At 43.6% G+C, this 27,241-nt stretch overlaps 2 protein-coding genes across 3 annotated transcripts in view; one reads left to right on the forward strand and one right to left on the reverse strand.

Annotated features, from left to right (window-relative positions):
* The window catches only part of LOC126562266 (uncharacterized), a 472,552-nt gene that overhangs the window by 201,197 nt on the left and 244,114 nt on the right, over positions 1 to 27,241 (forward strand). The window lies entirely within an intron of this gene.
* LOC126561268 (la-related protein Larp4B) overlaps positions 9,584 to 27,241 on the reverse strand; it is a 42,224-nt gene continuing 24,566 nt past the window's right edge. Inside the window, exons 3-8 of the mRNA XM_050217237.1 lie at positions 16,111 to 16,882; positions 15,643 to 15,892; positions 15,416 to 15,556; positions 14,983 to 15,342; positions 11,007 to 14,703; positions 9,584 to 10,025 (exon numbers count right to left, since the gene is read on the reverse strand). Of these exons, the coding sequence (XP_050073194.1) occupies positions 9,601 to 10,025; positions 11,007 to 14,703; positions 14,983 to 15,342; positions 15,416 to 15,556; positions 15,643 to 15,892; positions 16,111 to 16,882 (5,645 nt within the window). The 3' untranslated portion in view covers positions 9,584 to 9,600. The remainder of the gene's footprint in view (positions 10,026 to 11,006; positions 14,704 to 14,982; positions 15,343 to 15,415; positions 15,557 to 15,642; positions 15,893 to 16,110; positions 16,883 to 27,241) is intronic.

A 27,241-nucleotide genomic window follows, 5' to 3' on the forward strand; every position in this document is an offset into this window, starting at 1 on the left:
TGTTGACGATGTTGTCGTAAAATAAAACCTGTTTAAGCGGAAATTGGATGGTATTATTACGCGTTTGCTTTTCTTATAGTCGATGGACATTAAAGAAAAAACCATTACACCGCCCATCGAACAATGGACACCTTGGTTAGTCATTATTTTATGTTTCATGTTTGCGGTTTTATAATTGAAGGATCAAAGTAAAGTAAAATCTGAAGGATATTTATATTCCTGACGATTCATCGCGGTCTCGCGTTGCAAAACATTCGCAGAAGCCGAGCCTGCTGAGGTTCTTTACGCGTTCGGGACTCCTTGCGAGCCACAGCTTAGTTCGCATACTTTTCTACCCGCCACTGGACATTCACTCTAGTAAATCGAAGACCATCTTTACACAGCAGGATTGGGATTCAAATCCCATCTGGACCATCCACCCGTAGTGAGGGCTGACTACGTGGTATCGTGACCCGGCGTGACTTTTAGAGGTCGTTCAGCCAAAAAGAGATAAAGCACCTATGCACATATGTATATACCGGAACCAACAGAGCAAAAAGTAAGTAGCAAAAATAATGTATGACAGGGAGAGCTTGTTTAAGTAAATAGATGTTTTCTGGCATCAGGATGGTTCATAATTTCATAATTTGGTTTATTGACCGACAGACCACAGGGCCCACTCGATAGCGTAAAATTATGCAGAGAATAACAAATAACATTACAACTCTGACAGCGGCGCACGCAGGACATCAGGTTCGAACGCATCACAAACATCATTACAAACACGGCACATACTAAGGAATGGAACGGAAAAATCCGAAAACTGTGCGCCGATCCTAGAGAGCAAGGATCGCGTAGACTCGTAAAACACGAGCAGGCGCGTAGAGACGCCACGAACAATTGCCTGGCGTTCAGCATCCTTGCCTCGAGGAGCTGGAGCCCAAGCAGCAGGCACCTAGTACCGGTAGTCAGGGCGATTCAAGAATCGCCAGCAAAGCGAATGGACTCAATCCGTGCAAGAGGCTGAAAGGCCGCAATCCACCAAACGAATGGGTCACGGAGCTGGCGGATTAGATCAGCAACCAAACCAACAAGACGATTACCCTTGGCGACAGCGTGTTCGATCTGGTCCTTGTAAGATAGGCCTTATAGATAGTTCTTTTACTGGATTGAGCATTGCGGGATTTAAACCCATGTTTAAATCATGGAAACGGAATATGATGCAGATGCACCATAGAAAGCGTGCCGTGAGTGCCACAATGGAGGCCTATCGTGTCTGCTGTTGACGATCGCTCTAGAAGGCATCATGTGAAGCCGCAAGGTTAACACCTGGGGCACGGCATTTTAACCCATCCTCTAAGGACCTTTGCCTTGGTAAGGGATTTGCATGGGCTTTAAGCATCAAAAAGTGTACAATATAAGATCAAAGGTACGACGTTCTTTTGGAATGGTTGTAATCTTCAGTACACAAGATAAAAAATGAACAAACTTTGTCGACGAACAGTGCTTGTAAAGCTTGACGGAGGTTCTAACCAAAATAGAGCACAGTCTGTTAAATACATAATCAGCTGAAGGTTACTCAATCGCAGTGGAAGTAAAATTGTTGCTCATTGTTGCACACATCTTCATAAATTTATGCGATCGAGAATGATCAAGTTTAATGGTCGCGAGCTATTTGATGCCGCAGATATCCTGTCACGGTGGCCAAATTCTGTACGCTGGAGAGGCCAGTAGAGGGCGTTTTAAGGCTCTTGCATCCTTGCGCATCTATGTTGTTGCTAGTGCTGAATTTTGACTCAAAATAGGTGAAGTTTAGGATAACTTCAGAGGTGCGAGACCACCTAGCTGTACATCATTTCTGCGTAAACTAGCTAGAGTTTGTTAGGAGGACCGCAGGCGTTACCAGTGTAGTTTTGGATTTCGTCTCGTTTTTCTCCTACCCGAAGTGTAGTGCTGCTTTCATAAGAGAGCCTCAAACGAATGATGTCTATTTGTTTTCATCTACATCTGGATTAACTTCTGCAAGATGGTCCCCAAAAAGAGACATGGCCTTCCCTCTAGAGATAGGCTTTAAATTAGAACAGGCGATGCTTTAGCTAGACGCTATAAAAAAAATCAGTTCGTGTGTCGTGTGCCGGCTGTTGTGTCGCATACGTGTTCAGGACACGAAACAAAATGAGTCGTACCTCACCTCAAGTTTTTAAAAGAATCGTTTTTTTTCTTGCGCAATGATAGCAAAAAGTCCCTGAGAATTTTCCATCCACCTTCACCTGACCTGTGATGTTGATCATTACGTCTTAGTTAGCTAAACCAACGAATGGTACACATGCTCCGATACTTAGTCCAGCCGAGGTTTCAATCCTAACGAGACACACCCTTGCTAAAGTCATGCATTATCGACCTTTCTTCGCGTGCCTTAAGTGATATTTCACATTAATGCCATGAGAACTGAAATGAAAAATAAAGAAAGTTCATTAAATTCTTTCTCAAAAATACACAAACTAAACCTAGTAAGAAATAAACCAACCACGGCAAAAAAAACCAAACTTTTGTTTCTTCTTTTTTGTATTTTTTTGTGTGTTTGTTTTGTAGTTTCGCGTTTTTTACTCTTTTTTTAATTTTATACTTCATATCATCCTGTAGTATATGTTTTCTTTTCACTCGTATAACACTTCCGCATTTTCTGCCCTTTTCTTCCTGTTCATTTTTTTCACTTTGCCATTCGCATGATTCTTCTTCTGTCCTATACGGTCTCATACTTGCTCCATCAATAAGCACGGAGTTCGGTCCGTGTGTATGTGTGTAACTCTTTACTGTGTGTTTTTGTTTCTTATCATACAACAACGTTTGTTTGCGTGGTTTTTTTTTGTTTGCTTCTTATTTTCTCTTTAGTTTTTTTTTGTTTTTTTCATTTTCTATTGTTATTTTTGCGCGCATCGCGCCCCACCTATCGGTCACTCTCATCCCCAATTTGTTGTATGTGTGTCTGTGTGTGTTTTACATTTTCATTGCTAGCAACTAGAGTAGGTATTATCAACGTTCAAATTCGCTTAAACCATCATCATTCACTACTACTTTGCCCCTTTCCATATCCCCCGTCTTGTCCCAACGGTTCTGCTTGTTTCACACTGCTTGGTCGTCTAATAGTATCGCATTTTTGGGGGTTTGTGTGGTGGAGATATTCTTGGTAGGACAGCACATACAGTGGTTGTGAGAGAGTGTGCATCGTGTGTTGCTGCACATAACCACTGCACACTGCAACACACAATGCTGCTACATCTACTTCTTCTAGCGATGTTTATCAGGTTTGCTTCTTGTTTTTTTTTTTTTTTCTGTGCTGGCCAGTATATATCTAGTACAGCAGTGACTTCGACAGCTGCTGCTGCATATCATTTCGCTCCTATATACTTTTTTGATTTTTAAGCTACCATATACTTTAAACATATTTTGGTTCCGGCCCATCTCCGCCTGCCTGGCGACAAAGTTTCTTCAATGGGGCATTTTGCATACACAAACACACCACACACGCACACACAAAGAAAAAATTCTGTCACCTGTTTGACTTTAGGAGTCCGTCTTTGTGTTCGATATTTTAACTAATCATTTTTTCTTTTCAAATTTTCATCTTTTTTTGCAGCAGTCTTTCTAGCCAATGGTAGAAATGGTTTCTTTTTGTGTGTTTTTTCTTCTTTTTTTTAATTTTTTAGCTTGTCACATTTCATATCAGGAGCAATTTTGTTTCTATGTTTGTGTGTGTGTGTGTGTGTTTTGTGTTTCTTTTTCCTTTTCTTTTTTAAATTTAATTTCCTCTTGTTTCCCTAATGCATTTGTGGTTGCAAGTGTTTTGTTTTGTTCCTAACATCGTTCCTTCTTTCGTTCTCCACGTTCAACAGTAACTTTATCACCATTACCAACTACCGAACTAGTATCTGTGGCAGCACGTTTGTATCGTTTTCCTTCTTAGCGAAGGGATGAAAGGAGTGGTTTGTTGTTTTTTTTTTTTTTTGTTTCATTACTTTGTTCCTTCATCAGACATCCTTCTAGCTCCGTGCGCGGTTCCGGTCTTTCAATCCTTCCCCCGGTCCGCCAATAGTGTTTCAGTCTTTCCCAGAGACTTTCTTGTCCTTGCGCCACCCCGCTTCACGCACGTATAAGAGAAACCCTGCAGGCAAAGGTTTTGTTTCGTATTTTTAACATATCCCCTACCCATTGTTTGTTTCCTTTGTTTTCTTTTTAAATCAACGGTGCCTTATGCATTAACCATTTGTTTTTGTTTTTTTATCATTAGAGTTGTGTATATAGTAATGTGTATATATAATGTATATACTTTTTCCTTACATTTATATATTTATATGTATATATATATATATATATATATATATATAATCCATATATCTTTCTTGTCTACGTCGATATTGTATCTCTCTCTCTTTCTATCTCATCGCGCAAATTTAATTCTAAGTATTCTTTAGTTTCCTACACTTTACGGCTGCTTCGCCCCCACACACACTCAGCCCATCATCCACAGCACAGCTTTCCCTTTTGCGTTTTCTCTCTATTGCAATTTTTGCAGCACATGCACTTTTTTTACTTGATTTTGGAACTGCTTGCTTCCCACTGTTTTGTTTGCAATTTTTTTTTATTCCAACGGTTAACCCGCTCGGCACAGGACGACTAAGGGGACACACTATATGCAGGACAGCTTGCTGCTAGAGTTAGTGCTACACGATGCGCGCGTTACATGTGCTAGAGCTTTCCTCCTGTGCTCACCTGCCTCGACATCGACCTCTTTCTATTACAAAGCTAACCTACAGTTTGTATATCATAGTTGTTTTGTGTGGCTCAACTCTTTCGCCCCTTGAATTATCCCGCTTCACTCTTTCGGCACACATCAGTAGATTTTCTAAACATAGATCGCGATCACGTACGGGTGTTAGCGTTGTGATTTATGTGCCCCTCCTTCTGTGCGGAGGAGTAAAAAATCACTAGCTATTACAGCAGCGCTAAAAGTATGGGACCAAATGTCACCGGCAAACACTACCTACTCATCAAACGCACACACCTAAAGCCTGTCCAAAAACGGTGTCCCATTGAGATTTGGTTCGCATTCTCAACCATCACCAAACCACAGACGGTGATCAGACGCTGTGTGTCCGCGCCGTCGTGTTGTATTCTTTTTGTTGTAAGTTTTGCAGTCTCTAAAATGTGTCTTCATGCGATCACCACACCTCCGCACAGATCCGGGAGAGCATCATTTATATCTATGTATATGTATATCCTTGTAGCGTGTCTATCTATCTAAAACTTCGTATGAGCCTTTTCACTCCGCAATATGCCTCCGACCTCAATATGCTCAACAAGATACTGTCCTTTCTCCATGTCTTATAACGGTCTTATTACGGACCCTCCACCACTACCATCTTTGCATTCCATTTCCTCTCTGTTTTGACTAAAGCTTTAACTACCCAGCAGCAAGACATTTGCTGCTCGCATCATCATTCCAAGGATTGTGTGTTTCTTTGTGTTTGTGTTTCTATGTATCTTAACTAAGATCTTTAATTAAAAACGGCAGCAGCACGAAGCACTGTTGCCGATCCGGCAATCCGGTTGCTTGCACTAGAAGAGAACCAAACTCTCGCAGAAAGGTCAGAAAATTTAAGGCATTGATGATGGTCGGTTTAAAAAACCCGTTAGTACAGAAAACTTTGACTGGGAAAAAAACATTACACAGTAAAAAATCTACTACTAATAAAAGCAAAACAAAGTTAGTTAGTTCCCTTACTTCGCAGGACACGCAGCGAGGTGTATCTTTACTAATGGTCACCCAGTTTCGTCGCTGTAATCTGGCATCTTTATTTAATCTCGGGTAGTACCGTACCACGGCAAACGAGAGAAGAAGAAAAACATAAAGACAAAAACGCATTATTTTCCGTGGACCTGTACCTAATATGTATAAGGCGCATAATAAATGTAATGACTGCCGAATAGTAATGAAAAAAATTCCCACCGTCCGTTCAAAAACGCTTCCCTGGCTTGTGATATACATACAATTTACCACACTTTTCTACCTTCTTTTCTGTGAAAACTAACCCGAGTACGACGAGGAAAACAAAAAAAAATGAAATCCATTTTTGGCTTTCTTAAAAGCTATTATATGTGTATTTATGCTGCTGCGGCTGCTGCTGCTGCTTTCCTATATGATAACCAATTAAATTGCATTATAACACATTCACCAACGCGCGCCTACACTCACACACACACACACATATATATACGAAGGTAGCAATTAAATGATGTGCGCTTTCTTTTCTATTTTGGTTGACGAGAACGAGACAAGGGGTCAGGAGTTGCTCACTATCGAGTTACTGTTGTGGCGAGGTTCACACATGGTTGAGTTGTAGTGGAGTATGGAATAAAAAAATAAGAAAACTCCAAACAACACCACACTACTGCCACACGATCGCAAAAATACTATTTTTGGCTCTGCAATTGAATCGCGTTGAATATTAAGTAAACAAAGAAAACAGAATAAACTCTCTTATAAATCGTTTTTTTTTTTTGTTGTTTTGCCAGACCAATGTGAGAAATTTCATTCATAAATCAATAGGTTCCATAAACCATTCCATTACAGGTGCCATTGTAAAGTTTCAGCATAGAATTTCAACTTAAACAGCAAATAAATACGTTTCCAAAAATTTTCCTCCTTGTAGTAACAATTCTTATGATACTGTTGTAGATTCTGTCGAAGTTACTGTGTGCCAAGTGGAAGTGGATTGCTCAGTGGGGCAAAACAAAGAACGGCGAAAATTGGTTTTAGTATCAAACAAGAAATCTTCTTTACTTATATGCGCTTCTCTCCTACGATCACTCGCTATGATCCTACAACTCCAATTGGCTTATCCCAGTACGTTAAGCGTTTCCATCACAATCCTGTTAGAACAAGTACGGAAAATGAATTTAAATATGCACCTTCCTAGGCTAAAGTAATGATGGTCCTATCAGGATCCATCTTTTTTTTTTTCTTTGTGACCTTCGCCTATAGATAAGCTTCACTTCCGGTTGCATCGGATTCGCTTAGCGTTAGAAAATAAGCGCAGTTGCATGTTCACCACAGCTGAGTTTGATTTATTACGGCCTTATTTAGGATTGTTATGGATGTGTTTGAAACGTGGTAGCGTTAGCAATATAGAAGGCAGTAGTTTTCTTTAACCCTACTCTGCTATCATGCTCTCTTTTCGCTATTACTTAACTCATAGGCAACTTCATCCGCTCGCACGCACATAACAAAACATAGCGCATATAAAATTAACCAAGGAATCTTCCATTTACTAATGTACTTGGTTTTTGACCGCATAAACGAGATCGGGGAGTAGAGCTAACCTGTGTGTCTGTGTGTGTGTGTGTGTGTGAACCGCAAAACCCCCATTTTTGTTTTAATTATGTACAGGCATAATGAACAGAGAATACAAGTATATATGTATATACGAATCGTGGTGTGTTTGTGTGTGCTTTTCATCATCCAGTTTGATCCATCTTTTACTCTGCACTTTTCTAGCACGCAACATTATAACATAATCAACGCACAGCTTTTTAATAACAAATTTTTTTTTCTCAGTTTTGTTTTGGAACACTTCCGCTCTTTCTTCCACGTTTCTCATTCCTGTATCCACTTTTTACTCCCCTATCATTCCCTCCGCGAGGGACACGTAGCCAATTTTAATTCATGCTTATCCTACCCTGCACAGTGCAGCACACCCACACCTGCCCCTGCCCCCCCCCCCCCCCCCCTACACCCCATTATACACCCATCACACGTTCGATTATCAACAAATTAACAAAGAATTGCAATAAAACGAAGTATCAATAAGCTTACATGGTACTCGCGTGTTTTTCGTATTAACGCGTTATTTTTTTGTGTTTAAGAAAAATAGCAATAATGATAATAGCAATAATTAATAAAGTCAATAATGATAAGTTGCGAATATGTGGATCGGCCAGGTAGCGGTTTTGGTCCTGTGTGATCGCACGATCATTTTTCCGCTAAGTGGAAGCAAACCAAAAAAACGTAACAGAGATATAGTAGAAACAAAATAATAATAATAAAAAACAAATATTTTCATTCCCATACGTGCGATGTGTGTGTGTGTGTATTATGTGCCTTGAAGTGGCATTACTATGCATTTGATTTCATTCATTCTGATTGGCGGTCGCTTTCCCAACCGCACACACCACCACGACCGCACACTGAAATGACTCAAACAAGCAAAAACAATAAAATAAATTGGACACACAAACAACCGACTGAATGCAGACACTTTCTCTCACAGCTCAACTCCATTGTATCCTCCGTTTTTGTATTGTTTCTTGTCGTAGGATCTGTTTTAGTGGTAGAGTTCATGGCTTTGGTATTTGTGTATATTGCCAGCGTTGGACGTCTTAATAAACTGTTGCAAGAATATTTATTTCTGACGCATGAACATAAGGATAGGAGCAGTGTGTTCGTTAACTTTAACTCTGCCGTACTTGGCGACAGAAGCCAACACAGAAGAGATAAGAGTGCATTTTTAAATCGATTTCCCTTTACAACTGCCACGTAGTCTTAAAAACAGAATCACCAATATTTATAGTTTACATTAACAACAACTTTGCTTAATTCCGATTTATAGCACGTTTAGTTGTTTTTGTTTGTTTTGAGATTCGTATGATGATTTTCTGTTGTTTCTGCTGCTTGCCTACCCGTCTCTTGCTATGCCGTAAAGCATTATGAGCATTAATATTTGCCTATCGAGTGCCATTTTGTGCTAACTACATCCTGTAGTTTTGAAATTTTACTTGAAAAAAGACAATCCAAACAATCAAGCAGCAAAAGGGATTTGGGATGCGCTTATCGGCGCACAACGTTCGATCAACGTTAATTTCTTTTATAAAATTTTTAATCTCGTACTCCTTTTATGTAACAATCGTTCCATAAACAGTGCTGATAGTCGTGTCTTTGAGATTGCCGTTGGAACATTACCCCTTGAAAAAAAAAACAAAATCGAAACGATATATATATATATATATATATATATATATATATATATATATATATATATATATATATATATATATATATATATATATATATATATATACATATATATATATATACATATATATATATATACATATATATATATACATACATATACATATATATGCACGAAACCAAAACAAAATGTTGAATAATTTGCTCGTATCAGTAATGACAACTGTAAGTAATTGTCGCTAAAGAATAGCAGTCTTACTCTACACTCTCATCGTTTTCTGGTTATCCCTTCTGCTATTACATGTACTATCCTCGCAATACACACATACACCACCATTGCCTACGCTCATCGCTACTAATGACTCGTAAATCCACCACATACACACACACAACTGATGATGCTCATTAAACAGTACAAAAATGCTGTACCATATAAGATAAACTCTTACAGTTAGGATACAGATTGATGTCCACATCCATCATCATCACCATCATGCCGCTGCTGCTGCTGCGGTTGTGTGTCGGGGTTGTGCTTCAAAAAGTACATTCACTACGGTGGTGCCAAGCACATTTTATATCCATATTAAGCGCCATCATTTAGGACTGCGCGGATGTGTCTGGTGGTGGGTTTGCTGCTGCTGCTGGTGCGGTTGGTAGTCCTTGAGCTGGTGGGAGCGTACCGATCGGCCACCACCACCACCCCCAGCAGCAAGTGACTTTGCAGTACCTCCTCCGCCGGCATTGTTGATGTTGTTGTTGTGGTGGTTATTATTATTTCCGGTACTTCGACCACTTCCTCCTCCTCCTTGGTGATGCTGTGACTGCGCGTGATTGTGATTATTGTTTTGCTCTGAGGTGGCATTTCTTAGCCCACCACCACCACCTCCGGCACCGGAATGGAGGGAAGATCCGACGGCGTTGGTGTGGCCGCCGCCACCACCGGAAGACTGACGGTAATCTTTGGAGTTGCGTGCGTTGGTGTTTCCACCTGCACCATGTTGCTGATTGTAGCGTGTATCTACGAAGAATGTTACAAGAAAAACAATTACGTTTACGATCAAATGAATATCGGGAACATGGTTTACAATATCGTTTGCTCGAATGGAATATACAACTTTTAAAACAGTATAATATTTAGACACGTTTTTCAAACAGCAGTAGTGGCTCTTGAAGTTTTCATTTTTACTTGGTTGTTTATAATTATTTCAACTTAAAAATCATCATCTCTCGCAAGAAAGACTCGTTATCTAAATTGCAAACTTCTTTCCCTTCTAAGATCCTAAGTCTTGTCGTGCGATCACCTTCAAATAGGGCCTTGTACCACGATCAGCGGCCCATGTACAAGACCTTTGACCTGCGAGATTTTTATACGATCTCTTCAATTTCTTGGCTTAGACAGGCATCGACATAGTCGGATGGAAGTATGCAGTAGTGCGAGAGGCGTACACGCGATTGAAACATGAAGCCGATAGGATTCGATTGAGGATCAATGCGACGACAATGAGACAAAGTACCTGCTTGTCGGAGACTGTGACCGTGATACAACTCGACATGGAAAATGAGTAGCAGTTGAGGATAACGATGCTATAGACGGGTTCTGTTATCTTGATACGAGCGTGGCTTCGTACACGAACGTAAGCAGCGAAATCAAAAATTGGAAAATAATTAGGGGCAGAATTTGTAATAACAAATTCGTGTGTTGCTTCAGCTCGGGACCTCTTTCGAGGCTCCTCCCTTTGCTGAAGCTCCAATTTGTGTTGATTGTTCTTATCCTCTTAAACAGAGTCCAGAAATAGTTTGAACATAACGAATATCGGAGTAGGACGTAGAGTAATACATTTTGTAGCGCAACGGTGTCCCGCGCTGCTATCCAGCTAAGGGTAAAACTAATTAATATAAAGCCAAAAATGGCAGACCAAGCCCTACCGACGTTGTAGAGTCAAGGAAGATTATTCTAAACGCTACTTTATTAGGTAACTCTTAAGTGTATTCTACTCACCTCGTTGTTCTCGAAAGCCATCTCCATGGTGGTGATGGTGCGCTCCCGTCCCAGTTGACCCTTTCGAGCCGCCAGAATCTTTGCGCTTGCTTCCAACTCCAATGAAGCCACCGGAGTTGTTGTTACTCGCCGACCCTGCTGCACTACCCGTACCACCACCGGTAGTACCGTGCGCAACGGTAGCTCCAGTGATGGACGATGGTGCCGTCGTCGCTGCAGACACCGACGGGCTATTCTCTGAGACCGACGAAGAACTGCCCGTGCCCGTTGTTGCACTACTGCTGTTCTCTTTCTCTAACGCTCCACCCGACGAAGATGCTGCTGGAGTAGTGGTGTTGATGATGCTACCTAACGCCTTTTCGCCGTGACTGTGCTGCTGTTCTTTGTCCCTGCTGCTTTGTTCAGCTAAGTGTTGTGCTACTTGGGCGTAGCTTAACCGTACCTGAGGCGTGGCAACAGTAGCGCTGTTACCCGTAGTAGTTGCAGCAGCAGCACTGCTACTACTACTGCTACTACTATCGTGCGGAACTAACGGCGGGTGGTTTTGCAATGAAAAGGTCGGTGGTGGTGGGGGTGGTTGGACTGCCGACAATTTTGTGGCATGCAGAACGGTATTGGTGGCAGCCGTTGAGGTTGATTTTTTCGCCGATCCGGCGATGGCGGCAGACGACGTAACGGAGGATTTGGTAGTGAAATCAGTCGATGTCATTGTGGCAGCATTGGCCGTTGTGGGCGCGGAAGGAACGGTGGTCGCCGGTTCGCCCTTGGCGAACGACGATCCACCACTAGCGTTGTCTAGCGTGGTGGTAGTGGTGGAAGTAGCTCGGGTCACCGTTGACGCGGGCGCCATTTGCAACAACGATACGTCAGTCTTTGTAGATTTATCAGCTGTAGTAGTAGTAGCGGCAGCGGTGATGGCGCTAGCGTTAGCAGTGGTTGTTGGAACCGCGGCATTGGCAACCGAAGGTGTCGCAGCGGACGACGGGGAAGAGGACGAGGCGGAAGCAGCAGTTTGACTGCCAACACCACCACCGCCGTTCGTTGAGGCATTCGTGCTGCCCTTTATCACAGGTAGTTGATTATTCTGGTGCGGATTGGTGTTGTTTCCGCTTGCACCAGAAGCGCCGCCGCCGCCGCCATTCGTCGTTGGACCGGATTCGTTGGATTTTGTCTCCATCGCCAGACTATTCTTACTAAGCTCGATGCTGCTGCTACTACTGTTGGCAGACACAACCGGTACGGTGGCAGTGCCGGCCACTATTGCGGCCACCGTTGCCGAACCAACCACTGCTGTTGGGCGGACAGCTTTCGCCGTACCCTTGACAACATCCGCTAGCCGATGATTTTCACCCCAGGCCGATACGACGGGCGGTGGTGGTGGTGCGGTGCCGGCGGTAAATGGCACTCCTCCTGCACCACCGGACACTGCGGAACTTGTGGTTGTGCTGGCCACCACACTAGATGAAAGTCCTCCGTCCACCGTCCCATCACTCCGATGGGCAACAGCAGAGGAGGAACTGGCACTGGAACTTCCACCGGAAGCATTCACTGGGACAACAACACCGGCAGGATGCGGATGGGACGCCGTTTGGCTGTGAGAGGAAGAAGCGGAACTCGATCCGCCTCCCTTGGAACCCGAGCGTCCTCCCGTACCTGTAGAGGCGTTGCTTCCGGTTGCAGACCCACCACCGATCGACGTTCCGGTCGAGATGAGACTGCGCCCTTCGTGGCCCGGAAGTGGCGGAAATGCCGCTGGTTCGAGATCGAACTGAACACTGGTACTGCTGTGGGAGGAGGCGTTCGTGGCGTTGTTGTTAGTGCTGTTAGAGCTGGCGGTGGCTGCACTACTGCTGTTCGTCAACGAACCTCCGGCGGCCGATTGTTGATGGTGTTGATGTTGTTGTTGCTGCTGTTGCTGATAATGATGAGGATGGTGAGACGCCGCGGAGGCCTGGGATTGTTGTTGCGTATGTACTTGGTGAGAAGATTGTTGCTGCAACACTTGGTGATGCTGCTGTTGATGATGATGCTGAGACTGCGACTGTCCAGCTCCCTGCTGTTGATTATGATGGCCGTGGTTGTTGTTGTTGTTGTGCTGCGATTGATGATTGCTCGCACCAGAGGACGTTGAATGGTGCGATTGTTGATGATGACTAAGGTGAGGTTGTTGAGGTTGCTGATGCTGGTGATACTGTTGTTGCTGATGATGAATCATTTCCTGCATTTGCTGCTGCTTATTATGACCACCACCACCTCCTCCGCCGCTGCCACTTGCACCATGCTGTTGTTGATAGGAAGGACTTGAATCGATTAAACCGCCAGATGACGCCGCTGTGCTCACAGCCGCCGCATTCCGACCTTGATGGTGCGAGTGGTATCCACCACCTCCTCCTCCTCCATGATGATCCTGGGGGACTACCATCATGCCACCGACAGCATATCCGTTATTATCACTGCCGCGTCCACCACCCCCACGGCCCTGGTACTTTCCTCCGCCACCACTTCCTCCTCCTCCCCCGGTGGAAGGCGTCAATTGGTTGAGACTAGTTGTATGCATGATAACCTTATTGCTACTGGTATTATTCACATTGGCTGCACCGTTGTTGTTGCTGCTATTATTGTTACCGCCATTGTTGCTATAGGCCGTATTGTGACGCATGTTACTGGTGCTTCCACCGGTACTACCGTACATGGCGCCGCCGGAAACGTTTGCAGCAACACCACTATTGCTGCCATCCATCGACATCAGCATGTCATCCTTCCTTCGGCGAGGATTCCGCCGCGGTTGGTTCGTTACCCAGGATTGTTGCTGCTGTGGCTGCTGCTGCTGCTGCTGCTGCGAACCATCCATTGACATGATGGACGTGGTGTTGGAATTCTTGCGACCACCGCCGCCTGTGCCACTTGTAGCATAGGCTGGCAGCACCAGTACCGTGTTGGCACCGACCGATGATACGGTGCCATCGTCCTCGTACAAATGCTGTCGCTGTTGCATATCGGTCCGGACGATTAGTTCCATAGCTCCACCATCCGTTTGCTGCTGCTGCTGACCACCACTGCCACTGTAAAGTTGTTGCTGCTGCTGATGCGGCAGCGATGTTGCAGCGACGTAGTGCGTATACTGAGGTACGAATACCGTGCCCGGTATTGCCGTCATCCCAGCTGGCGTACCAGCCGTGGCAGGTTTTCCACCGAGCAGTCCAGCACTTTTGCCTGCACCGGCAGCAGATGCCTGATAGCTAGTGGCCACCTGCGACTGTACTCCGGTGGAGGAGGTAACGCCACCAGCACTACCAGCGCTTTGCGTCTGATAGGTCGACGATTGTTGCCGATGCATACCACCACCGACGCCACCGGTTGTACCGCTGACACTATTGTTCGTTGTAACCGATTGACCATCGTTATTGGCAAGGCCTCCGTGCTGTTGCTGCTGCTGTGATTGGCGTTTGTTGCGAGGATTTTGACGGTGGCCGCCGCCACCACCACCCGGCACACCACCGTACCTTCCGTTCTGCTGCTTACCACCGCCGGCTGCGCCACCGCCTCCTCCGCCGCTAGCCGTCGTACTACTGCCGGTGGAAAATACCGTCACCGGTTGCATTCCATTCGTCATGTACGGGCTCATATCGAAATAGTTGCCTTGGGCGGGCTGCCACGATGGCACAAAACTGCTGTACAGTGGTTGTTGTTGGAATGGCTGAAAGGAGAGAAACATAGTTGTAGTAAAAAGTAGAACATCTGCTAGTGTTGGATCGGTGAATCTAAATCAACCTTTCAGATGAATGAATGAATCTGAACGAATCTGAACTCTATTCCAATGATTCGAGAATGTTTTATCACAAAATTTGTACATTAATCCTTGCTGTATGGACAAGGTTTTGACTCAGTGTAAATGTCCAACGAATGGTTATAGATTTTTTTTAAGTGACGACTTGGCATGCGCCGCAGCTTTATCAACCGCAAACGGAATACTTACAAACACATGAACAGCAGGATTGTAACCCTGCTGCAACGGAGCATTGTGCTGCAGTATGTACCGCTGTCCCCCGGTGTAAGCAGCTAAGGTAGCGGCATTTACTGCTGCCGTTTGTACCGGATCGTATGTCGCGGTAGATACACCTGCAGCCGCCGCTGCAGCTGCCGCAGCTGCTGCTGCCGCTGCCGAAGCTGCCGTCGGCTGGATGACACCGCCTACGGCTGTTGCCGCAACAGCCGTACCCGGTGGTGGTGTCGTCCTGAAACCGTTCAGTCCGTTCTTCATCGGTACTCCGCCGACCGGAGTAATCGGTAACCGGTTCATTGGCTTGGCCTTTATTCGTGCCATGATAGGCTTGCCCTGGAGAAGACAAAGGATAACACATGTTAGAAAATTCAAGTAACTAATTGTTGCGATTGGTATTGGTACTCACCTGGAATTCCTTTACTTCCTCACGCAAATACCGGAACGCTCGCTGAGCGTCTTCGTCCGATTCGAACGTTATGTACCAAGAGTTGTTGTGGGCAAACTCACAGGAAATGAAGCGCGGACAATTTTCGCCTTGGAAAATGTTCTAAAATTAACAACAACAAAAAAAGCAAATAAGCCACTTTGTTACATAAAAAATATATAAACAGCAAACGGAAAAGCGTCTCTTACCTTAACGTCCTCGACCGGCGTGTTGTCCGATATTTCGCGCAATATCACGATACACCGTTTATGGTTCGGGCGCACCTTTAGGCCTTCCTCGTCGACCTGTACGTTAGGCGACTCGCGCAGCACCTCCGTTATCAGTTTGATGTCCTTGGTAAGCTTCTTCACTTGATTGAAGTTCGCAATGGTCCAGATTGGCACGTACTGATCGTTGTCCATTTGTGTCAGAAGATATGTGTCGTTCGCAAGATTTTCCCTGCAATGTAATTGTGTAAATCAATATTTGTGTTTACATCACGATTAGGACACTTGCGCAATAATGGACAAAAATGGTCAAAATTAGAAAAAAAAACTTCGAATTGCCTTGATTTTCTAAAAGTAGCAAGTTCACGCCTAATGCTCGCTAAAACTGCTTTAAAAAGATATTTTAAAAGCCATAGACAAATACTGGACAATAGTGGAAGGATAACTTACCGCGAAAAATAGTAATCAAGCTGTGTTTGTAGCAGCTGCTTCAGCTGCTCTAAAGGCATCCCGTTGTGTTCGGTACTACTACTGCTACTAGTAGGATTGTTGTTATCACTGGATACAATGTGGCCGCCGCCGCCAGTACTGTTGTGCACCGACGGTGGTGGCACCATCACCCCATCCCCCCACATCACTTTACCGACGTCGGTGGCGATGATTGTGCCGGCGGTAGCGGTGACTATCGCGCCACCACCACCGTCGCCCATCGCTGATTGCGTATTGTTGTTACTGGCGCCATTATTGTTGCTGTTGCTGCTCGGCGGATGGCTACTGACGAGGGCAGGAGTGCTATAACTATTATTACTAGTGTTTGCCGAGCCGGCCACGGCAGCATTGGTAACGTGCGTCTGCATCGTCGTAGCATTGCCAACAGTCGGTGCGGATCCTCCTTCGGCGTAGTACTCCGGTGTGGCGGCAGCCGAAGATGTATCATTCGCAACACCGACCGAGGTGGTACCGGTACCGTTCAGCGTGCTGTAATCCACCGGTACTACTGGCGATGTTTGTTGCTGCTGGGAAGGCAGCGGCTGCTGCTGCGACTGGGGTACGATCGTCATACTGGACATTCCGCCGGTTATGATTGTGCTTGCTGATGCTGTCGGTGTGGTGGTGGCTGTGGCGGCGACCGCTCCCACACCGGGAGCTGAATAAATCGCTGTCGAAACGCTTGCGGACAGTTTGCCTGTTGTGTTGTCTCCACCATTCATCAGCACGAAGCCTGTAAGACAAAAGAGAAAAATCGATTAAAATCGGCACAATCAATGGAGAGATTCAGAGGATTTATTCAGTATTTGAACACATCTGGAACGATGGAGCAAAACAAATCTAATAATGCTCACTCTGCCACCACTTTACTTTTTCATTATGCGGTATAGTTAGTAAGTGATTGAATTTTCCTTTCATTTCATTCAATTGCCAATCGTATATAGAAATTGATTCCATCTTTTCAACAACTACTGATGCTTCATTTAAAGTAGATCGTCTTGTGCAGAGTAAATCTGCTTTAGCTTTATATGTCAATATCTAGAGCATTTCCTTACACGGGATTCAATCAAGATCTGTCCCATAATGCCCGACTTGTTTTGTTAACCCGAGCGTTAAGCTCGATTGCGCTCACCCCTATCGATAGCACTGAATGGTAAACTGTCAAAGCTTGTTTAACTACTGTAACAGGTGGGTAGATAAGCTGTAGTCCTGGTAAAACTCCACTTGTCAGTTTTGGCCAAGCTTAAAACACATATGTATGAACTTGAAAGCAGCCAGTTCATTGCATAATGAGTTACAGTGTTTTAAGTGGAGCAGCTTCTGATATAGAGCAATGCAAGCTTCATCAATTTTTGATGGGTAAAAAAACTGTTAAACCAAAACAATTGCTTGATAAGTCTTATCCGAACTCTGCCCAATCACCTACAAACATTAACTATTTGTATTATGAGCTAAAAAATGACACTATTTTGCGCAAAAAATAGTGCCGCGAGAATTTTTACGCCGATATGTGACCATGGACGAAACAACAGGAAAACAACAAATAATTTCCTATTCACAGCACCTGATCGAAAAGAATGCTGGCTGGAAAGAAATTGACGAGGCCAATTGAGAGGCTAATGGCAGGTTATATTTTTAAAATGACTTCGAAAAGACAGTGAACCACTGTTTCGACTCTCGAACGGCATTGAGTTGAGTAAACACACTGAATTTGGCAAAAAATACTTCTCTCTTAAAATTTTTCTTTCACTGCATCTTCCTGTTAACAAACTAAAATGCTAATAACTTCTATTATTCAAGATTCCAAACAATCATCTATCAAATAATATGTTATGATGCTGATCATCTCTGCATATGACCGTCTGTACATATTAAATGTCTCCCAGCATCATAGTTACAAGTTCCATTACTGTTTTACGTTGAAGTGTAGTAATCAAAATTTACAGACTGATCGTACTTCAGAAATAAAACAGATAACGTCTCTTTTATGTACAATTTTTCACTCGTATTGCACGCAATGGGAGTGTAACGATCAGACATTTTTCGGACGCAAAAGTTTGTCACCTCGTACTACCAGCGTCAAGTCAAAGTCGGCTTTAGTGAACCACCGTTTGCCGCTGTTGTTGTCTTACAACCATAAAAAGGCCATGTACGTGAGTGTCCGTCAACCGGCAAGCAAAAGTAAGGTGCACACAGAAAGCACTTCATAAATAATTCATCACAGAACTTCCTATGAGGAATGAAAAAAGGGAAAAGCAGACACTTTTTGATGAGTAGAGTTCTTTACCAAATTTGGATGGAACTATTTATGGAACTATTTTATTGGTTGGGCAGCCAACTAACCATTTTTTTTTAAATTAAAGAATTATTGGAAAACAAATACATGTATTTGTGACTTGAAACATCGGAAAATCTCGATTTATTATTAAGATTTTGGCCACATGGTAAATAAATTACACTTTCTGAATCATTGCACAAAACTGAAGATTACAAAATGTTCAATTCGTCAACTGTATCCAGCTCAGAAACGTTTCAAACGTACAGGCACAGAACAGCAGCATCAAATAAAGCCCATTTCCTTCGCTCTTATTACTCTCCTGGAGGTCATCTGCTAGACGGGAGTTTGCGCAAAACCAAGACACTTTCCACCTCAACCCTTTCGCCGAACCGAAATTCCCCAGCTGTGTGTGTCGCCAACGTTCCAACGATCTGATTTCGAGTAAAACAGCATCAGCACCCGGCAGCGGCACCCACTACTCTCCCCTTTCCGGAACGGGGACGACATCCATCCAAATCTACTCTTTCTGCCACATGCTGTGGCGACACACCAACATGCCGGGGCTCGAAGTATAGAAAATCTTTGTGTATTTTTTTTTGTCCAATACACACACACACACACAAACACATGGGGGAACTGACTTCGAAGTTAAACTCTCAGTCGGTCAAGTCAGGCTCTGGCGGCTTGCTCTGCTGCCATCTGTCATCACACGGGGCACGTGGTGAACGTGAAAGATGGGGTGATGTCTTGCGATCTGTCCCACCAGCGAGGCACAGAACAACTTCACCCGTTTTGTCCACCCACAGGATACGGTTCTCCCTCCCTTGCCCAGAAACGACGAGATACTGAAGCAAGTCGCGAACCGAAATAGATAGACGCGGCACAGTTGGTGGACACAAGACGAAACGCGGACCACAGCAGCAGCAGCAGCGAGCTACACGCAAGACAGTAGGTGCAATGTGGAGCGAGAAAGAGAACGAGAGTTCGTAGGTTATTTTCGTTCGCCAGTCGAAGCGCTCAGCGCATGCCAACACACCCAAGTCTCGTGGAGGAAGAAAGACCTTTCCTGGGGTTTTCGCCACAGAGTGCAGCACACCTCATGCACGCCACTGCTGGGTGCGAACAGACAACAAATACACAGGCACGCAAGCGCGGCCGATTGAGAATGACCGGCGGCAAGTCAAGCCGATGACATAACCTAACTTTAGCGACACTACTCGAGACATTCGGCCGGCTGTGACGTTTTAAGCAAGCGGGAGAAGGAGTAGACACGCGATGGGCGACCATACTCGTAATCAGTGTGAGATGGACGAAAGTTCAATCTGCAACAGTTGCCGCTCTACATACAATAGCCACGGTTCAGTTCGGTTGAATGCCGTTCTTGGTTGGATTATGCCGGCAGAGAGTGAAAAGATCATGCGATCTACGGGAAATGACATATGTCTGGGAGATTTGATGACGATTCTGATGCTCCATGTGAAAGATAGGAAAATATAGGAATAGGTTGAACTGTTAAAGAGACATACAACATTAATATTCTTCTTCTGATTCTATATTCTATATATTCTGATACCACATAATGGGACAGTCGTCAGTCCTCACTATACGGAGGTTGGGCTCAAGGTCCGGTTGGAATTTGCACCCCAGTCCTGCTGTGTGAAGAACGACGTTGCTATAATGTTATTAAATTTATAGATTGTTTTTAAACTTTGTACATACATTAAGATTTTGGGCCAAACGAACTTGTAACTTGTACACAACTTCCACACAACACACTTCATCTAGTGATGGGAAAGTTTCAGTGTTTCCTAATGCAACGGAACCGCTTTGTTTTCCGAAAACGAAAGGAATCAGCCTAGTAGACTCTTTAAGCATAGCTCAACGTAAAATTCAAAGTGTAAAAGTAGAAGTTTCAAGCCTGCAGTAGTAGTCAGTTAAGTCTTCTCGTTCACCCAACAGACACTTTAATTTTTTATTACTAAATTAGCAATCAGACACTGGACCGCACCTATTGTATTCGTGCCTTGAGCATCCTGCTTGATCCAGAGCAGAGTGACGTCCAGACCAAACCAAATGTTAGGTCTATTAGACCTAACATTTGGCACCAGCGTGTATAGCAAGAGAAATTCACGACCCTTTATGACCATAAAAACTTTTTACATTGCTCCTTGTTTAGATCTGTGCTTTAACTTTCTGGACAGGGTCTGGAACCCTTCCACTGAAACATGGTCTGAGCGTATTGCGGCAATCCAAAGAAAACACACGAAATTTGCAATTAGAATGCTCTCTTGGTGGGACGGTGTCCATCGTATGAAGCTAAGGTGTTTGTTGTTAGGTGTCCAACCTGTCCGATTTCAAAGTCCGCGTTTCGCGATCGTTTGCGTACTCGTGTAGAACCTAAGATCATTTTAGAAATTCATGTAGAATGATGAATGTTAATCAACGACTGCCGTGTTTCCCTTCAGAGTATCGCAAACATATCAATATGATCATTCACATTTGCTTTACTAACATGCTTTGGTTCTCCTATATCTAACGCAGATTTTTGGACGAAAAGAAAATTAATTTGCAATTTTTTTAACCTAGGATTGATCATCGAACGTGCATAAATTCCCATCACTAATCTCAACCCGTTGCAGTTCAGTTCCCTTTTTAGGTCAAGGTGTGTGTGTGTGTGTACACTGCACACATCCTGTTTGATAAAACCGTCTAAAAAACATGCATCCCACTGTTGTTTTTCCATGTTCACTTTCCCGATGCCACAAACAACTGCATCTTTGTATCCGTCAAACGACCAATCAAGGGAGGACGGGATAGAAAAAAAAGAACACCTAGAAAAAGGCTTTGGCAAGACATTCCCCCAAATAAGCCGATAATGATGAAAACAACATAACTGTGCTCCACTTTCAAACATCCGATCGGATGGTGTTAAGGTTTTGGATTGGCCATTGGCCTTTACCCAAGCCATATTCCTGGGGAGAAGGTTGTTCCGCTTTTCCACACCACCAACACCAGCGGGCACGCAACGGTCCTCATATTTTTAACGGTAGTCTAAGTCTGGTAAAGCTACCACCTTTTTTTCATTCAAACCGCTTCTTCCACCCTCTACCTCTCCCCTAGTGGAAGAAGACCCACTGTTGCTCGCCTTTAAGTATAGAAAAACTGAGAAAAATAACCGGTGCTAATGAGACAGGGTTTTCTAATAACTATCAGAGTCGTACGATCCACGTAGCACAACATGCAATGTGTGTCGCCTGGTGTTGAACATTTTACATCAGCGTTACTATTAGCCAAAACTTCAATCAATCCAATCATTCCCGATGTCACTGGCCTCCGGGGGGTAAGACGTACTAATCAATCGCTAATACTTTTACAAAAATTGATCATTATCATCGAAATGTTGCGTGCGGGACGACTGGGAGGGGGGTGGTCACTGACAGATTTTATGACCGTATCTCGGCACGGCTAATGAAGCGAACTTGTATTAATCACGCACACCAATTTTTACAATTCCCTGAGGATCGTTTTTTTTTTTGTCTAGGGCTGGATTATCTTTCTAACATAATGCATTACATAATTGGTGGTATCGTTCCGATCATCGGTGGAAATAAAATTGATCATAAAAGCGAACTCGAAGGTTCCACAGTATTGTCAAATACACCGTGTGCAAGATAAATTTGACATTTGACCGTTTCGTTTATAGTTCGTGATTGAGTTATCCTATCAAAACAAAAGATACGTCATTCGAAAGCCACAAGTGTTTGGAAACAGTGAAAAAAAATGTCGAATGAACTTAATAAGTGGAACTCGCCGGAACGTGTATCATGATGATCCGCGCCGGACACCACAAACCGGGACATCAAGAGGGCGGCGCAGTGTGCATTAAACACGGGGAAGGATATTCGCAAGCAGGTTGAAACCTGCAACGGAGATTTTGAGGCTTTAGAGGCTTACGGAACGACGAGTTCTTCGACATTTATTCGAGCAGGGCCTGAGGCTGACCGCGGACGGATATGTGATGCTGTTCAAGTCCGTGTGTGTGGCACCAAGATTCGGCACCTTATCATACGGCCGGCAATTCCCAAAAATGACTTAAAGACAATTATTACGACCGTATGGTGTACGGTTCCCCAATGTTTGGCCTCCCAGCTCCTCGGACCTCAACATGGACTATTTCGTGTGGTGCATGATAGAAAGGGACATCAGCCGTACGTGTCCTGCAACACAAAAGCAGAATTAGTGCAAAGAATTAAGACCGTTTTTACGGCCCTACCCAGGACTATGGTAGTCCGGGCTTGCTCCACGTTCCGGAAGCGGATACAGACGGCCATCGATGCCGAGGGTGGTCACAGGAACTGTCAAATTTATCGTGCACACCGTTTAGGCCACTCATGGCTTGTAATTCTTTTATCAGATTTACAAGTGTGGATATATTCCGTTTTACAAAATCAAATTTGCAGCATTGATGGAAAATGGACATAACTTCGCTGCACTGGGTAATGTTTTCCTATGCTTTTGATGATTTTTTTCCACACGTTTTGAAGGCAATACATCTCACCAGACAAGTGGTGGTGTTGACGACAGTGGCGCCGATCTTCAAACGGCAGAGGTTCAAATCCCATCCGGACCGTCCTCCCGTAGTGAGGACTGACTAACCTACTACGTGGTATCGGCAAGTCTAGTAAGTCATCTGATAGCCAGCGTGACCTTAGAGGTCGTTAAGCCAAGAAGATCTCACTGAAAGAAGATCTCACTGGAGGAGGTTAGGACCTAGGACCCTAGGACGATAGAGATGCCAGAAATGTTTATCTTAAAATTTCATTCTACCAGACCACTGGACATCGATATTCCTTAGCTCCTTGGTATAGTCAGATTTGATTTCCGTTTTGATTCTTCTAATCGTCCAGCATTTGTATGTTATTATGTCCCAAAATAGCAGTTCGATAGCTTGAGAATCATCAAACCATTTGACCGAAGTTCAAATCTGGACTGATCTTCTTTCCTCTCTCCACAAGGTTACCAAATTGTAAAAGCTTTTTATCATAGACAACTAGCCGCATTAGCTATAGTTTCTTAAACCTTATCATGTCAAAAAGCTCGGCCTCCCTTCCTATCAGATTTCTGAGAATCATTTCAAAATCAAATCAGCTAGCGTCTTCCATTTTTTGTCCATTTATTTCGATCGCGTGGATTAAAATAGCGCCATCGGAGTTTCGTCCATATTGCTTAACTGCAACATACACAAAAACATATGCTCATAATTCCAAATTTAGCATGGTTTTTGCACAACAACTGCAGCCTTTTCTGATCACATATTTTCAGTGGTGAAGCGAACATTTTTTGTTGTGTGTTTGACAAACTCCCTAGACCTCCACAACCGTGCAAAGATACCTCCCAGCATGCTACTATTTCATCATTATCATCCATTTTCGGGTGGTGAAACGTAACAGGTTTATGCACATGTGGTGGGCCTTCTCTTCGTCTTGATTTGATCTTTCTATCTCTTTCGCTTTCTCTCTCTCACTTTAACTGCACATCGACCTCACAAAATTCGGGTCAATGTTGGAAAAATTTGCAACATCAGTTAAACACTCCCTCCCTCACCCTGGGATGATTATACGGTACAAAAAATTGAATATGAAAACTGCTGCTGCTGTAAATTATGAAAACAAACCACCGACCGATCATCTCTGCCTGTCAATTGTTGCGTGGTGACATTTAACTACAAAAGAGCAGACGGTGAAATTAATGGACAAAGTAAAGAAAACCCTAATATATCCAACCAATCCTCTGTATCTTCTGCCAGCGCTGGGGAGATGGTAAACAGACAGAGCATACCACCACCAGAAAAGGCATGCAGGGAGAGGATTCTTCACTGCTTTGGGTAACTTTATGTTAAGGAGATGAGATGATCCTCTTTGTTTAAGCTGTGCTCCCAGCTAGAAGATTTGTCTGTAACCTTTAGACTTCGCCAGGAGGTTCACAGCAACCAGTGTTAAACAGTGTCCACATAATGCAGTCCCAATCAGAGATCAGAGAGAATTCTTGGTAGAATACAGTTTGTCTTACATTGTAAATAGTTTTGAATTATTTTTAAACCGATGATTGAGAAGAGTTCAATTTGTCGATTAATTAAAGTACTTTGCTTCCGCTTATGGTAGTTATTTAAATCCAATAACAAATATTCCTACACATCGTGTTGGGCCCAGCAGAATTACAAGGCTTCTCATCACTAGAGAACTGCGATCAATGTAAAATAGAAAAAAAAATTGTATTTTTCTTACAAAATAGATTGCAAAGTTTACACATGAAACATTTTTCAATTAAGTAAACTGTCTGCAGCCACAATGGAACAGTTTATCTAGGCACCGTCACGAGCACCTCACCTATACAATGTCTCGGAGCTGGGAAATATGTATATGGCGCCTAATCTTTGAACAACCCGCTTAAAGGTCACATTCGTCTCAGCATCTTTCGCAAATAAAAGCCGATGCTACGCTACAAACGACGAAAGTGAAAGGTTTGCACCGTCTTTGCAGTAAAATAAAGACAACATTTGGGCATGCCTGAACGGCGCTAGGCAGTGTTAAAGGTATTCTCCCAATATAAAGAGCATTATTTGCAAGAATTTCAAGTGAGTTAATACATCAATTGAGAGTTTTTATTCCCTCTTTTAGTGTACCAGAACAATCAGATTCGTTCTGGCCCACTTTTGAAAGGTTGCCAAAAAATTGTTGCGTATCGCTGTCAAAAAAGACGGTGCAGCGAACCACACACACTCATCATCTCGCGCGTCATACTGCGAACCGATTTGTAAAACCCTTTTGTGTCACGCGATATACACAACCCGAGTAGAGAGGACAAGAGAGGGCCCTTGTCTGTTGCCAGGCCGTGTGTGCCACCGGTGATTGAGCTTCATTGGGCGCAGAATACTGGCAAAAGATAGAGAGACAAGTACTTCGACGTGCATTCCTTTGCAACAAAACGAAGAAATACACCATGTTAGTGATATCCACACCTTGTCTTTCCTTCCGTGGTGGGCAGAACAACACTTGCACACGATTATAATCAGCGGACAGTGGCAGAACACAGCAAAGGCTTCCCGCTCTGTTCGAGAGATTCCTGCTGTCAAATGAGTACCACACAACCTCCCTGCAATCTTCGTTCGATACACTTCCTGCTCGAATTGCTGTGCCTGACATCAGAAGAACGATTGGCACCTGATCAGATATCGCTCAACCGTCTAGATGCTTGCGGGCGGTAGCATTTCTCATCCTTCTGACAACCCCAGCTGGGTGAGGATGGCCTGCACTCACACACGAAGATCAAACGAGGTGATGCGAAAGAATTTTTGGCACCAGCTTTTCTCAACCCACTTTCTGCATCTATCGGACGGTAACAACAATACCATACAGAAATGAACAACCACAACGCAAAGCTAAAAGGGTAACTTTCCATTAGCTACCGGTGTTGGTGGGTGAAAAGAGATCATCAATGCTGGCGCATTCTTCCCACATGCATAAGTCCAACATATCTTCAGTAGATTACGGAGTGTAGGTCGGTTTTGGCATAATTTTGTTCGGACGCAAATTGGATAGTCCTTGGACGGCAAAGAAATATATTACACAATTACGGTTGTAAATGATCTGTGACAGATTATTAGTTTCATGTGTCATTTTGGTAATGTATCTTCCATATTTTTATGGCACATCATTGTAACCGACGATTTATAGCTGAAAATTTATTCTTCCTATCAAGACGAACCAATTTGAGACAGGAGGGAAGCTTTGGTGATGGTTTGATGTATCAAAATTACTAGTTAACTGGCGAGTCCTCAAGATTTGTTAAAAATTAAGCCAAAATTACTACGTTTAGGCGCCGAAAGACACAATCAGACTTTGAATAATTTATCTTGAATAAACCGATTATGATTATAATATAAGATATTATATTATAACCGATTATAAGGTCTAAGTTTGGCGGTGTGCGAGCAAAGTTAGACCTTAGCATGCCGGATGCCGGACTCATGCCCCACCAGGCATGAAGAAAAATACTTAAAATTTATTATAGTTTGCCCACCGTTTCTAGATTTCTTTAATTGCATCCTTGGACGGATAATCAGTCCTGCATTCTGGATAGATAACCTTGTACATCACCAACCCACACACGAATTTTAGGACCTTCAGGACCTTCAACAAAACGTAAATGCAAAGATAATATTGCATGACGAGGATACGTCTCGTGTAAACGTACCTATTCACTAGTAATAAATAAAGGGACCGCCCAGTGGTGTATGCGACAGCGGCGTAGGACTTCATGCAGCAGGACCGGGGTTCAAGTCCCATCCGGACCATCCCCCGGATCATCGCTTTCGATGGCCGGCGTGACCTAATAGATCGTTATGCCAACAATAAAAAGCAAAAGAAGAAATTTAGGCCAGTTTCCGATTGATTTCTTCCTGTTTGACCTGTAAAAACTGTATTGAGTTCTGTAAGATTGCCTTCAGAATCTCACTCATAGGCTGGAGTCAAGAAACTTGAACGATATCCCGATTATATTACTGGAAATGGAAGTTATGAAATGGAAATAAAATTTCAAAGATCAAGCAACATCCAGCCGACAGCCGTTTGGTTCGTCGGTTGGAAAAAAAAAACTTAACGAAAGGCAAACTTTCAAGTACACTACCAAGAATTTGTATTCTCTAACGCAAACGGAGACTCGTATTTGTCAAACTGTTTTCCATCCACCTATTCGAAACGGAAAGGCGCCAAACTCACTCGGTCTTATGTGTTTCCAGTTCCAACCAAAATTTTA

The sequence above is a fragment of the Anopheles maculipalpis genome, chromosome 3RL, assembly GCF_943734695.1.
Source record: "Anopheles maculipalpis chromosome 3RL, idAnoMacuDA_375_x, whole genome shotgun sequence".
Taxonomy (NCBI): domain Eukaryota; kingdom Metazoa; phylum Arthropoda; class Insecta; order Diptera; family Culicidae; genus Anopheles; species Anopheles maculipalpis.